The 15,759-nt window shown below is 37.7% G+C and overlaps 1 protein-coding gene across 12 annotated transcripts in view; it reads left to right on the top strand.

The window, feature by feature from the left end:
* The window catches only part of ABI3BP (ABI family member 3 binding protein), a 155,852-nt gene that overhangs the window by 89,838 nt on the left and 50,255 nt on the right, over positions 1 to 15,759 (top strand). For 8 of the 12 annotated variants that reach the window (XM_068160688.1, XM_068160693.1, XM_068160691.1 and 5 more), the window contains 9 exons: positions 1,085 to 1,150; positions 2,783 to 2,863; positions 6,141 to 6,206; positions 8,750 to 8,797; positions 9,302 to 9,376; positions 10,968 to 11,015; positions 11,569 to 11,643; positions 13,179 to 13,226; positions 14,087 to 14,161. In XM_068160688.1, the coding sequence (XP_068016789.1) occupies positions 1,085 to 1,150; positions 2,783 to 2,863; positions 6,141 to 6,206; positions 8,750 to 8,797; positions 9,302 to 9,376; positions 10,968 to 11,015; positions 11,569 to 11,643; positions 13,179 to 13,226; positions 14,087 to 14,161 (582 nt within the window). The remainder of the gene's footprint in view (positions 1 to 1,084; positions 1,151 to 2,782; positions 2,864 to 6,140; positions 6,207 to 8,749; positions 8,798 to 9,301; positions 9,377 to 10,967; positions 11,016 to 11,568; positions 11,644 to 13,178; positions 13,227 to 14,086; positions 14,162 to 15,759) is intronic. The other 4 variants (XM_068160689.1, XM_068160686.1, XM_068160692.1 and 1 more) reach the window with 4 other exon arrangements.

The raw sequence follows: 15,759 nt of genomic DNA, 5'->3' as shown, positions 1-15,759 counted from the left end.
GATTTTGAGCAGAAAAGTAGAAAAATAGACATAAATCACTATTGGGTGTACAAAGGAAGACAGAGGATTATTCTGAACAAATTCATTGGATAAATGTCTGGGATAAGAGAAGCCTAACTTCATCAGTTCTCTGTTTTTAAAGGATTGGAAGGGATAAAAATCTTCTTCTTGGTGGCACAGGGTCTTTTTGTACAAACACTATATATGATTATGTCTTCTGTAGTCTCTTTTACCAGTCCTCATTTCCCACTTTCATGCAGATATACTATGGCAAAGGTGGCACCTTTGCTTGTCACAGGAGTTCATTGATTAAAAGTGCTATTCACCCAATCAATGAGTCCTCCTGCAGGGAACTGAATGGAAAGGGTTGCCATTTTAGTGGAAATCAGACCTCTTTCTCAGTGCAGAACAGAAAGTTTCCACATACAGAGGAGATTCAGGTTTTGACTGTGGGATATTATTATCATGTTGTGTCTTTCTTATTTTCTGCTTTTGGATTGTAAAAAGAAAATTAAATAGATCTCTCTACTCATTTTCTTCTGATTTAAGATTAAGGGAGGTGAATTTGTCTCCTTTAATTATGCAAATACCAATAACTACAGCATGCATTATTAGAGCCCTAACAATGTTTTTGTTCTCACATCTTGCAAACGAGAAGGTCAGGGGAAAGCAAGAATTGCCTTTAATGTCTTATACATGTTTTACAGTTAACTGCAGGCTCTGATTGAGGATTTTCAGCAAGATTTTGGCCTTTTGAATGTTCCTGTAGGTTCTCTAGTATTTGTTGTGGACTGCAGTCTCTGTTTCAAAGCCCTCATCTGTCCTTTCCCACTGTTGTCCCATAACATAAATGTATTTGTTGATTGAATCAAGCAATGGATTAAAAATGTCCTGAGATCATAAACGCAGGGAAGGAGCCTTAGAAGAAATTTCTCACACACAACCATGAGCACCAAATTTAGTTGCATGCTTATCTAATCTATTTCAAAACAAGCTCCCTGAACTGCTGGAATGATAACATTTTTGGCTTACTGTTGATACATCTACTCATCTGTTCTCCTACACTTGAATTTTTCTTTTCTAGCCCCTAAGCCACCACTTTTGGAGCCTAAAACAACTCAGACTGTTGAACAACCACATGCAACGCTAGGTAATACATTTTTCTGTAGCTCCTGGTCACTCTCCTTTGCACTCCAAGTCACAGTTTGTAGTCTGTTACTTCATCCCCCTAGATTTTATTATTAATAATCAGTTTCTCTGAGAGAGGAAAGAAGTTAGGAAATCAGCATTCAGGAATACATCTTTCTAAACTAAGAGAAAAAGAGTAAGTTGGGATTTTATTGACATGGTTTTACTAGCTCTATACTACACTAGTTCTACAGTGGGGATCAGAATTGTCTTCCATTTTGTTGGGAGTTTTTCTACACCAACACACTATTCTCTCAGAAAACCATCAGAGACCTACTGGAAAAAATACTGTAAGGCCAAGTGCATGGTTAAGCATTGTGGACATTTATCCCAGAACTCTCAGTGAAGAATTTCTTTGGCACTAGGTGAATGTGTTCATTTCTACTCTTCTTTTATAAATCTTTCTGAATGTCATTTTGGCTTGAGAAACACTCCTCAGTCACTTCATACATCTTATTTCACTTTTCTACCTATAAATGTCACATGCTTTTCCTTGTCTAAATGTTGTACGTGTCACATAGCACTGCTTTATACAAATTAACCAACTTACTGACTGTGCTACCTGAATTTCACCTTAAACTGTACCTGATGTCAGATTCACAGTCATTGTTAGCTAATTACAGTTTCAGCCCTTGCACCTCCAAAGCAAAACAAATAATAACATATAGGACTGATTTCCCTTAATTTTTTACCATCATTTACACCATGCTACTTCTATTTTGTTAACATCATTGAGTTACTACACTTGAAAAGCAATTCCATCTTTCATTATTGATTCATGTTTTTCCAGCTGCCTACCAGCAATTGCCTTTACCTATTTTATTCTGCATGTGGCTTTTAATGGCTTCAAATCAAGCTGGAGTTCCAAAGGATAAAGACCATTGTTATTCTTTGACCTCTTGGGCATCTTGCAAAAATGAATTTGCTAACATAAAGAAAGGAACACTTTGATGTGATTTCACCTTAAACTTCACCTGATGTCAGATTAACAGTCAAAGCTGATTACAGTTTCAGCCCATGCACCTCCAAAGCAAACAAAAATAATACTATATAGGACTGGTTGCTCTTAATTTTTTACACGCTGCCACTTCTATCTTATTAACAGAACTGAGTTATGAAGCAATTCCATCTTTTATTATTGATTCATGTTTTTCCAGCTGCCTACCAGCAATTTCCACACTGGGTTGAAAATTGAATGCATTTTTACATATTTTATTCTGCATGTGGCTTTTAATGGCTTCAAATCAAGCTGGAGTTCCAAAGGATAAAGACTATTATTATTCTTTGACCTCGTGGGTATGTTGCAAAAATGAATTTGCTAACACAGTGAAAGGAACATTTTGATGTGATTGTAAGCTATGATTGCATACTATAAATTTGCATACTGACTTCTACAGTGAAGAACCAGCAGACATTTTGCTGAGCTAGTGAAGTCTTAGGAAGATTTTTGAAAAGCCTTCTTAGTGAATCCACTTTCACCTTTTGCTTTTTTTCCTCCAGTAGGGATTCATTGCTTCATTTCAGGCTTGAAGTATGTGATTTCTGTGTGACACAATGGAAAGGATAATCTTACAATCCAGTATATTTCTTTCAGCTCCTAAAGAAGCCACACTCACACCACCTGCACCTAAACCTAGACCATCTAAGAGACCCAAAAAGCCACAAAAAAAACCTGGTAACTAACTTCCGCGGCAAATACTTGTTATAAAGTTCATACTATACTTTAGTTTATTGTGGGTGAAGTTCAGCACTTAATTGTGAGAAAGATGGGCACTGAGGGGAGTTCTGTTCTTTGGGAAGCATTGAACCAAACAAATTTGAAGCAAAATAAGAAAGCTTTTAAGTTCAGTAGACCAATCACCAAGTCACGTGGCCTGACATCAAACCAAATTGTTTTCCCGACTGCTTGCCATTTCAAGTTAAAGTGTTCTCCAACTTAGCTGAGCACAAGATCTAGGAAACACAAAATCTCCTGTTTGGTGATGGTTACAGCGTCTTGCATAGAACCACAGGATTTCCTTTGACAGACCTAACACTGTGGAAATAAGTGAAATCCTGCTCTGGGATTTAGGAAAGGCACATTTTATGATGGCAAATGAAATGGCACCTTCCTACCAGGGTTAAATTAAGTGGGTGGTATATGTCAGAAAATAAAAGGAACCTGGAAAGTTTATTACCAAAAACATTAGCAATGTTATATGGTTTATAATGAAGTTAGAATGTTTAAAATTGCATAATGGTTTAATCCTGAAAGAGATCAGGCAATATTACCACATTCTTTTCAGATTCTCTGCAAATGATTTTTTTTTGCTCATAAACAGAATGACTCTCTTCAGATCCAATAATTCCTTGAGAAAGTTGTTAACTAAATGGCATTTATGACTTGGAACTGTCTCAGAATGGTGCATAATTAGTTTCTCATGGTGCTTACAGCTCCTACTATGTTTTTAGTGTAGGAAATCCTGTATTATATTACCAGAACGCTCACATTTGTCTCTGCTGTAGATGTATATATCTGAATGTAAATCTGAATCCTGCATGGGCTTTTTTGAGATGATAGATATAAAGCCCAACTCATTTAGAAATTTACACAGAATAGTTTTACACACTTGGACTGCCAAGATCAACACTGTTTGTTGATGTTTCCCCAATGAATGCTTATGTCACAAGTTTCTATATAACTACAAAGAAGGTGGCTTGATCCTGAATTTGTCCTCATGCCTTTTGTTTGCCCTTTCCCTGTTGATAATTTCAGTGATCAATCAGACAGAAACCTAACAATCACTTTTAAATCATAATTAAGCTTGTAATGATCTTCCTGTGAGTAAGTATTTGTGCATTTGGCATTTGTTCTGATGACGTTCTTGTTCAGTAATCATTAGTTGAGTCATAAAATAAGCAGTGCTTGGGGATAACCTGGTTTTATTGGGTAGGTGGTAAAACAGATGAAGAGCAGGATCTCCTGTGCATTCCTGTGTCACTTGGGAGTTTAGATTAAATTAGAAACTTATGTCTTGACAGTGGATTTTACCTTTCCTTAACAGTGAGTTGAAATAATGATGAATATGTACCAAAGTGATGCTTGATTTATTTATTAATGACCAACTGTCCGGCAAGTAGAATTTCTGAAAGCTAATCTTGGCTCCCACTCTTAAGGCTTTTGTATCATTTCTAGTTAAGTATTTGCATTTTACAGTGGAGTAAAGAAAAAACTACTTCTGGTTTTTTTTTCCCTCCCATCCAACCAACTACACATTCTAAGGAAAGTTTACAGCTTTGTTTTCCTTGGTATTTGGGTAATTGCATAAAAAGTTCCCTGTGGAAGCATCATAACTCACACTCTCCTGTGCTTCTAGTACAAAATGTCCTTCATGTGCATCCATGCATTTCCAGTGGGGGGATGTGATACTTCTGCAAAAGACCTGCACAACTGTTTTACCAACAAATGAACAGAACTTACCTGTTGTAGAAGAGGGTCTCAACCACCTACTCTTTGTACATTTGCAGTCTGAGTAGTACAGGGCTGAAATTAAGACAAAGTAGTGTTAGATTGGTCCGTACATGTAGCTGGTCCTTTCACAGTCCTTTCTGTCTTATATCAGGACTATGAGGGCCCAGAAAGGACTTCTAAACATGTGGCTTCTGAAGTAGTCATGCCAGAGAAATGTGGCTTCTTAGTCTGTGAAAACTCTGCCTGATAACTTGATGTCTTTCCTACTGTTTACTTCAAAGTCACCTGGCTTCTTGATGCTTACAACACAATAATTGTTCAGTAATACCAAGAGTAACTTTTACCTCAAAATTCTCTTATTTCGTCTGGGAGGGTTTTTAGAGGCTCTGCTTTCAGGGGAAAAAAGGTCAGGGGAAATTACAGGCATTTTATTTCCTGCCAACCTTATTGTCCTCTCACCAGCTTTCTTAGAAGTCCATCTCCAACCTTTTCATTTTATCCAGAAAAATCTGTGTGAAATGTAAATTATACATCTATTAATTATATATATATATATATATATAGTACATATATTAATTAATATTTATATGGGCCAAAAACAAATGGCTACCAGAGGGGCCCAAAACTTAACATCTTAAAGAAAGAAAACACCAGGTGGTATAGATAATAAACCACAAGCTGAGAAGAGTCAAAGCAGAGGAAATAAGTGAGGTAAAGTTTGAGGATTTGGATAAACACACTGATTGCTTAATGACTGTAGATATATTTAGGAATGAAAATTACTCCAGTGTTAAAGTCATGTTAATATAGATAAAGTCCTACTGCCTTTGTCTTCAAAGTTCTTCATAGTCATGGGGTCTGTGGTGACAGGTTAGAGTTGATGATCTTTGAGGTCTCTTCCAACCTTGGTCATTCTGTGATACTGTGATATTTTTTTCAGAGTATTTGGAGTTTTTTCCTTTCAAACCTCATGAACTACTCTGGGTAGAGATGGAAGCTTTTTGACTTGACTATCTAGTGTGCTGTAGCACTAGATAACATACCAAGATCTTCAACCCTACTTTCTGTCACTTTGCAATTATTTACACCTCAGATCTTTCACATCTCATCTTTGTATCACTGTGGAAGAAGCTCAGAAAATTCAATAGAAAGATTTAGCCAAGGGGGGTTGGGGGTGATTTATCTGGACTTTTATTCTTTCAGTTGTCTACAGCAAGAAAAAAAAATGTCAGGAAAACAGGATGACTCATAAAGTATCTCTGCCAGAGGTGCTCCTGCAGCGTAAATGGACCTTATATTTCCAAAGAGCAGCAAAAGTCACACTGGGTAGTAACTGTTGCTTAAGAACTTTCAGTGAATGTATTACTTACTCAGTGTTCTGTTTGAAGAGTGATGAGGAGATGGATTTTGGGAAGCAAGAGCTGCTGAGCTCCACCAGGCATTGAGAAATAGATAGAGATGCACCTGTAATTCTCTTAAGAAACTCTCTTTGTTCCAACAGCAACCACTCCGGCGTCAGTCACTACTAGAAGTCTCTACATATATGAACTGCCAAAGTCTGCAGAGGGTAATGATTACAAGTCACCTTTAGTCATTCATTTAGTCATTCATCTTTTCATTGGTCTCATGATAATATGTGCAGCTGATAACACCATTTCCTCTAGGCATCTTGCTTACATGGGATATTATTTCAAAGGTAGCTGATTAGAAGCTTGAATGAGACTGGGGGGGGGGGGGGGGTGGGGGGGAAGAGAATAAGAATAATTGCAATAAAGATTTTAATGAAATATACTTAATCTTAATTGAAAACTACAAACTTAATTGAAAACTACAAACTACTGAACAATTTGTATAGAAAGGGGAGCTCTTTGTTGCATATAAGTTAACATTGCTGGACCATTTCTCAAAGCTATGAAAAATGCTGCATCTTTTCAATTGATCCATGGAAACTTGTGTTTAGTTTAAGAAAAAATTAAGTCATTCTAGTTTTAGTGAGAGTAAATTTTGTATCAAGTAATAATAGTTACCATTTTTGATACAGTTTGCTGATGTGCTTCATCAGTTCATCAGCTAAGGAAAAAAGGTGTTCTCTGAAGTGAGTCCCGAAGTATCATATCAAATTCATAAGAAGATATGAGTCACTCTTTGCATTTACCCTGCACATTGTCCTTTAAGATGTTTTCAGAGGTTTAGCTTTGCTCTTTAAAACCCAGATGAAGCCAATTACATACATAACACTTTCCAGGATGAGGATAGATTTGCCTGTGCTTAAATTATGTGATTAAATGGAAACAATTAGTTTGGGTGAACTAGCGAGAAATCACTTAGATTGACGGTTTCCGACCAGTAAGTTCTACTTTATAAAGCACTCTCAAAACTCTTCTAATGACCTTGGTTTGCCAAGGTCAACATTGGATGACAATGCTTCCTTAGCATTCTTTTCCTTAGCTCTCTTTTCTTTGGCTTTTGGTTAAACTCTTAGAAGTTAATTTTGAGAAGAGAAGCATTCAAGTCTTTGGTTATCCCTTTCTTCAAAGGCTCTGTCTGCTTGTTTTGTTCATATCCAATATTTCATGCATGAAACCCATAGCACCATTATTTCTTTCTGTAGTTATTCATTGCTACAAACTGAGGATCATTTCCTGGACTTTATTGCTTTCATTGCTTAATGAGAATCTGATTCTTCTGAGAAACAACATTTACTCTTAGTGTAAATACTGGCTCTTATAAACCAGTGTTTTTCCTGCATCAAAAATCACAATCAACACATTTGAAGCCCAAATCGTCTGCTAAGACTGAAACACCTCAATCCAAACCTGTTAGGGCACTTCTGTTGAAATTGTGTGCTGTGAGTCTTGTGGAAAGTGAAAAAGTGACAAAACTTCAACTTTTTTTTTTTTTTCCCCAGAGGAGAGAAACCAAATTGCTTCAGAAAACAATTTACAGACCCAACAATGAATTTAATTTAGCTTTGAATCATTGATTAATTTTTTTTTCCCTGAAGAATTCCCTGATTTGTCAAAGGCAACCTGGAATTAGAAATGTGTGGCATATGGAAAAAATCATTTGAATTTGAACTTTGAAAGTAACTGATGAGCCTGAATGAAATGCAAAGAGAGATTTGTCATGGGCAGGTTAGAAAGATTAGTAACTAGTTTAAGTTTCCATACAGCATCTAGCCATCAGTGACAGAAAGAAGTTCATATTGGTTGTTTTGGCTTCCCCCCCTCCATCTGCAGCAATGTTAAGACTTGGAATTTTGTGAATCTTAATAGCAAGAAATACTCTAATAGAGAAACATTAACTACAAAGTTTTACCTATTGTAAATCCCATCTTTAAAGCAGGCAGAAGTCTAAGAGAATTTGTGAGATAAGAGAGCACAGACTATAGAAAAGTTCCTATTTTTAGGTCTGTATGTCTGTATAAGTTACTTCTGTTGTTACTGCTTTAAGAAGGGAAAAATTATCAATGAATATTTAATATATTTTCTATACTGCCAGAAATTTTTGGTAAGCTATATCATTTTATAATTCAAGATTGTGATTTCTTTCATTCTTCTTTCCGTCCACTTTGGTATTGGTTTCAAGGAGGAAAAGGTTGTGGTTGTTTATTTTTGTTGTGATCCAAATGATAATAGAGTATAATGAGAAAAAATTAAGAGGCTTCATCAGAGACAGGGGTGGTTTTTTTGTAGCTGTACCCAAAGGCAGCTTTTCAGTCCTCTGTTCACCTTAGAGGAAGAACTCAACTGATTTGTCATGATCAGCGTGCTATTTCCAAGGAGCAGCAAGCAGCATTTTGGAGTCTCTTGACATTCTTCTATATCTCTAAGTTAATCTTTGTGGCTGGCTTGTTCTAAGGTTCACAGTTTTCTGTTAACATCTTTTTGCTTCTGTTGCCATCAGTTTAGCACAACTCTAATTTTTCTTCTTGAATTGGTGTTATTAGGATGTTCAATTGTCCGTGGTTTAAAAAGGTAAAAGCCAGTTTGAAGATATGCATATTGTGGAGCATTTTTAGCCCCTGCTTTTATACTTATCACTGGAGTCATTTAACATCTTTTTTAAAGCACTTTGCATACTTACTTTGTCACACCATTTCTGTTGCAGTCTTGGAGCCTATTACACTTAGAATTGAACCACCAAGGTCAACGATAGGTAATGGTATTCGCTTGGCAAGGTGTCATGTTTGTTTCCTCATCACAGAGAGCAGCACTAAAGCTAATCACCTGATGCTTTACAATTGTTTCATTGAATGTCATTTTTCTTCTAGGTAACTCTCTTGCTTGGCATTCATGACATTTGGGCATATTGCTCTCTTCACAGCTGGAAAATTCCCCCCCTTTTTTTTTTTGTTTCCAGAAAATGATGCTGGCAGCTCTGAATCACTTCACTCATAATTATGCTTGTGTGTGCTTATCCCTGCTTCATAATTAAAGAGAAATTAAAACTTGAGCTCAAAACTGACTAAAATTCCACTCTCTTGCTTAGGTTGTCATAAACACAGGATGAGCATTACCTGACTTTCTTTCCTACTTTCTATACAGCCATTTTTTTTCTCTGTTGCAGGTGTGAAGTTTCTGTGCTTGTGTGTTCAGCTTGATATCAGAGGCTAATCCCTGTGCAATTTAACCAACTTACCACCTCTATTTTCTCTTTCAGCTCCAAAGGAGACACAACGTGTTCCTTCTAAACCTAAAACTCCACCCAAACCTCACAGCCCACAAGCCAAAGATGGTAAACTACTTTATGTGATTATTTCTGTTACAGTTTATATTGAATTGAAACTTATTTCTGAGCAGCTGCTTAGTTATGTAAGCCAGTTAAAACATGAAGGGGTTCTGTACTGCAAGAAGGGGGCCGCTTTAACGACCAATTTGATCAGCGGATTCCACTTTATTGAGCATCAGACACATCTTTTATACAGTTTGCTATAATTATGCCCACTTGGCAACATACTATTGGTTGCTCTCTAAAAGGTTACATCATTGTTTTCACAACTCTGTGGAATTCTTCTATCCGGCCTAATTGCTCTCTTTCCCAGATCTCGCCTCCTCCTTATCTTGCTTGCCTCCCATCTCAGGGGCAGCTGGACTTCAGCATACCAAGCAATCAGCACTTTCTCACATCTCCTCTCCGCCAGTATATTATCAACAGAGAATTCTTCAAGGCCTGAATTGCACAGGTGTTCCTGGGACCCATGTCCCCTCTTGTCCGACAACAGTTCTGTTCTGTGATGCCTTCAGTGATCTATTTGCCATGTTCAGGGGGAATGTTCCCTAAGTGTTTTTCATCATGCAAAACCAGTGAATCTCTGCTACTTCATGGCAGTAGGATGAGAATATATTTGCTAAACTCAGATTACAATGATAATGAAAGCAAATACTGATCAATGAATGTATTATGACTAGTTAAGTTGTACAATTTTTTTCCCACCTTGCTTCCCACTGTTAGAATAAATACACTTCCCTCTTAAATCCCAGGTATTTCATTTCATAACATTATTATTTTCTGCATGAATGAGTAAATTACCCAGTGCATAGTCTCTATTTGTTTATAAATACAAATATTTATTAGCCTTAATAATCATTGTGTCCAGTTCTGAGCCCCTCAATTTAAGATGAATATTGAGACACTTGAACGTGTCCAGAGAAGGGCAACGAGGCTGGGGAGAGGTCTCCAGCACAAGCCTATGAGGAGAGGCTGAGGGAGTCATGCAATACAGCACACTGTAATGTTCTTTAACAAGATAAAACATCTTAAAAAAAGGAGCAAAGTTGTCTCTGATTCCAATTGTTTATGATAGAATTGTTTTGGTTGGAAAATACCCCTAAGAACATCAAGTCCAACCATCAGCCTAACACCTCCATAGCTGTTAATCCATGTCCCAAAGTGCCATGTCTACAGATCTTATGAACACCTCCAGGGATGTTGACCCACCATGTCCCTAGTCAACCTATTCTGATGTCTGTCCACTCATTCAGAAAGGGAGTTTTTCTTAATATCCAACCTAAACCAGATGCAGGCCAAACTATATTTGACCTACACCAGAAAGTGAAGAGATTTGTGTCCCTAAAATCCCTTTTTCTGAATAAAGCAGTGATACATATTTGAATATCTCACTGAAGCCCACAGGATAAGTAAGCTCACATTGTGTTTCGGATTACACTGATTTCTCAGAGCTTTCATGTAAGGTAACAGGTTTTTTATGAGGCAGCACACATAGTATAGAATTCAAAATGCAGTTATTAGACAGGAAATACTAACTGTAAGTGGAGTTACTCCCTTTAATTTTCATAACAGCATTTATGTTTTGTTTCTGATATAGTCATGGACTCTATAACACATAGAAGTGATCGAGTAAAACCAACAATAGGTAACAGTTTTACCTACAGAGACCATCACATTCACCTTCTTTATTACTATATACTCTAAGAAGAAAGTGTGCTTTCTTCTTATTTCACAAGTTCATCTTCATTCTGCTCCACTGTCAGAATATTTTTTGCTGTGACATTTAGTCTTGCTGTAAGCCTTTTGGTGATTTTACATTAACAATTCACAATCATCTTGTTTGGGTTTTGTTCCCCACACAAAAATGCTCTGTATAGTGGAGGGAAGCACCACAATCTAATTTTTATCATATTTCTCTGTACTCAGTTTGTGTCATGTGCTGCTTCATGGTTTACACTAATGCTGATCTGATCCATACTGGCCTTGCTTTATGTTATCTTGTTACAGCGATTCTCCATCAGCATTATTTCTTTGTGTACCAGACATTCATACTTTTCCCTTACTCATGTGAGCTTTTTGTGTTTCCAGAGGGTCACAAAGGCATGTGTTCATCCTTAATGTTATGCCATCTGTCAGTCTCAGTTCTTGACAGATCTTTATTGTTACTTTATATATCTATCTATCTATCTATATTTCAGTTCCAAAAGAAACACAGCGTGCTCCCTTCAAACCCAGAACATCCCCAAGCTCAGAGGTGCCACAAACCAAACCTTGTAAGTACATTGGTCCTTCATCTTATAACATTGAAAAGTGTTCCTTATGAATTCTACTGTGATCAGTGGAACTTCAGATTCATATGCATTCCTTGGTGTGGTGGGTGTATAGTTTGGAGCATCCCTTAAAGGATAAAATCTGGCATCACATCTTGCGGCACAAAATTCATAAGCAGCCAGGTAAGTTTAAGATCTGTATCTTCAGTTCTTTTTTACACTTGAAGTCACCACAGCAGTGGGCATTTTCTATGCAGTTGTCAGTAAAAATGGGTATTCCAGTGTGAATTTGTTAGAGTTTTGGGGAAGTAAAGGTGAAAAGGAGGGATGTCATTGCAAAGAGGAAGGGATTTTTTTCTCTGTTTCTCAAATTGTGTACATGTTTTTCTCTTTCCCAGGCACAGTTATTCATTTATAATTTTCAGTTCACATTTGCAACATCCTAATGCTGCTCAGAGATTTAAGAATGTGTGATATATTCTGCAATATTGTTTACACAGCTTGGTATAGAGATAATTACCTCTGGGCTAAGTAAGGATGGAGGGAAAAAGTTTTACAACTGACACTAGTAACAGCTTGAGTTACTCTCATGTGTTGACCCCAGCCAGCATCCAAGCACCCACTAGGCACTTGCTCACTCTACCTTGCAGTGCACTGGGGGAGTCAATCAGAAGAGCAAAACAGAGGAAAACAAACAAACAAACAAACAAACAAACAAACAAAATCCCCCATAGTTTAACAAGTAAAGGGGGTGGGGAACTAGTACTACAAAGGCAACTCTTCACCGTATCCCACCAGAAGATCAATGGCAGTCTAGAAGCAATGGGTACTTTGGAAAGACAGACCTCAGTTTTGTTTCTAAGCATGACATTTGACATCATGTGAGGTTGAATATCCCTTTGGTCAGTTTGGTTCAGCTGCATCTTGCCCACCCCCAGCCTGCTTGCTTGGGGGCAGAGTGAAAAACAAGTCCATGATCCTGTAACAAGCACTATTCAGCAATAGCTAAAACATAAGTGTTATCAACACTGTTTTGATCACAAATCTAAAGCAGAGTACCACAGGGGCTGCTCTGAAGAAAATAAACTCTATCCCAGCCAAACCCAGTATGTGTGTCCAAGGTATATGCAGTATTAGATGGTACTGTTGGATAAAGGGGCAGAAAGATGACAAGCACATTTCCTTTTCTCCCCTGTAAGTCTGCACCTATTGTTTGAATCAAAATCTTGGAATAAGTTAGGGAAGTGTACACAGCTGAAGATGAAAAGCCACCCACAAATTCTTCATGGCTTATTGCAAAAGCTTCAGCTTCCTGTCTGGGCTCTGTTCTGTGATAGATCAGTGCCTTGAACTGGGGGCAACTCTGAGTGGCATATGTGAGTATCCTCACATGCACTGAGTTTCAAGGAGGGATTGACCATCTGTCATTGGCTGTCACAGGGATGGTATGATCTTTCTGGAAGTAGTGATTGGAATGCTTGGATTGCTCTTGGTAATAGTTGGGTTTGTGTTTTTTGTTTTTTATCACACTAATACAGTTCTGGAACCAATTACATTTGGAACTGAGAAACCAAAGTCAACAGTAGGTAATGATATTTTCTTACTTGAATAGTCATATTGTCTTTCAATAGTCATGTTCTCTTTCCTCTTCAACACAAATCATGAACAAACCTGCAAAAGGTTTGTCACCTTTCTTTGTACATGTCTTCATAATTTAACAGTCAAGATTCTCTGTCTCTTTTCCTTTATTCTACAAAACAATTGAGGAAGATCCTTTTTCCTTTCAAGTTGCTGTGTGCATAACACAGGGCAATTTCCTTCAGTATTTAATGATAAGAGGCAGAGAGCAGATCAGAACAGGATCCTAACTCACATGTTCTCAGTCATACTGCAGAACTGACACTGTTTTAGTTGTATGGTTTGGAAGAGCAGAGCTGAATGCTGCAAGGTTTGGTTTGGTTTTTTTTCTGTGCTTCCCTTCCCTTCCAGTTTTACCAAATGAAATTCAATCCTTCATAGAGGTCTGAGCAATATCTGTTTCACTCAGTTCCACTATCACAGCAGAATCACTTCAATGATCTCTTGGTTATATGACTCCAGACCCATTTGGCTATCATTTGAATCTGGTACTGAGTATGATTCCTGTACAACTTCCATCACAGAGCAGTGATGTCCTTGTATTTCAAGCTACTCATTTTGTTTTCTTCTTCTTTTGCTGTTTGGGTTTTGTTTTCAGTCCTCTTCTTAAACAGAACTAGAAATTCCATCACACGCTTTCTAATGACGTTTCTTTTCTCTGTAGCCTGATTCTGTTCAAAGAAAAACCTTCTGGTTTTGCATCACTTCCAAAAAACATCTTTATTGCAAACCTTTGTGCTGTTTTTGTTGACTGCTGTGGTAGCAGACACTGACTTTAGTCTAATATAATCCACATTTTTTCTTTCAGCTCCTAAAGATGCACGTCATAAGCCTCCCAAATCTAAAACATCACCCAGTCCATATGTTCCTCCAACTAGAGCAAGTAAGTTTATCAATATTTTGCCCTTCAGTGTATGAAAGTTTTTCAGTTTGAAAACTGTCCAACTGTCTCTCTAAAGGTGTACAGCTTAGTGTCTGAATAGCCTGTGTCTTACTGTCATGGTCAAATTTTTGCTATAGAATCATAGAATCAATAAGGTTGGAAGAGACCTCAAAGATCATCAAGTCCAACCTGTCACCACAGACCTCATGACTACTAAACCATGGCACCAAGTGCTACATCCAATCCCTTCTTGAACACCTCCAGGGATGGTGACTCCACCACCTCCCTGGGCAGCACATTCCAATGGCTAAGAACTCTCTCTGTGAAGAACTTTCTCCTCACCTCGAGCCTAAACTTCCCCTTGTGCAGCTTGAGACTTCTGGTGCTGATTTCCTGGGAGAAGAGACCAACCTCCACCTGACTACAACCTCCCTTCAGGGAGTTGTAGACAGCAACAGCAATAGAGCTGCCACAAAACAAGATAATCAGCTAGATATTTATGCATGTCAATAACTAGTACAATAGTAGAAATGTGGGGATTAGCACTTGTCTTGAGCCCTTGCACACAGGAAAGTTTGCCTCAATTTCCAGAGACTGTGACAGAGTATCAATACTTTTCTAGCTGCTCATTTACTGGTGTAAAATTACAGTACCTTGCTGATCCCCCAAATTTGTGAATAGTTCAGTCCATTTGAAAATCAGTGGTAAATTCCCATGTTTCTTCTGCTTTGATGGAGATGTTTTTTTTGGTAATGGAAAGTTGGTTTAAATGAGCAGCAGATTTTTGGAATATGAAAGATCTGAGAAGCACAACTAAGGGAACTCTCAGAACTAGAGCAGTTTTCTTTGTAGAAAGCTCTGTCCATAAAGCTGAGAGGGGTGGTGAGTCGATTCGAACTACAACATAGCAGTCACTTTGTCTTTAGTGTCTGCACTAACAGAATATTTATTGTATTGACAGGAAAGCTCTATGATTGTTTTCAAATCAAAGAAGCAATTCCTAAAATGAAGTAAGATTAAAAAAATAATAGAATCATAGAATCATAAAATCAATAAGGTTGGAAAAGACCAAAAAGTTCATCAAGTCCAGCATGTCACCCAAGACCTCATGACGAACTAAACCATGGCTTCAAGTGCCAAGTCCAATCCCTTTTTGAACACCTCCAGGGATGGCGACTCCGCCACCTCCCTGGGCAGCCCATTCACATTAGCTTGATATAGAAGTGTGCACTGCTATGGGCAGATATGGGACTTCAATTTATTCCTGAGCCAAAAGCCTCATAGGAACAGCCAGGCAATGAAGAAATTAGACACAAAGCCCCTTCAAGAAGAAACGTATTGACCACATCACAATTAAGTTGCTGGCTTAATTAATTAACTGGCTCCTCTGGGGAAGATTAGTCAGTTGTGAAATTGTAAGAATTGATACAATCAAGATTCATTTCCAGGGCAAAGAACTCTTAGTTACAACCATGAGCACTGTTTTCCTTCTCAAAGGAAAACACTAAGCATCTCCACAGGACACTCATCGTAAAGCCAGAATGCATTCAAACTGCATGATAAGAAAGTTTGCTAATGAAGAGATCAAAACAAATGCA

Source organism: Melanerpes formicivorus, unplaced genomic scaffold (genome assembly GCF_026170545.1).
Source record: "Melanerpes formicivorus ecotype bairdi unplaced genomic scaffold, bMelFor1.0.p_v2 SCAF_51, whole genome shotgun sequence".
In the NCBI taxonomy this organism is placed as follows: Eukaryota; Metazoa; Chordata; class Aves; order Piciformes; family Picidae; genus Melanerpes; species Melanerpes formicivorus.
The sequence above is the reverse complement of the archived record's forward strand: the minus strand, read 5'-3'. Positions and strand labels throughout refer to the sequence as shown.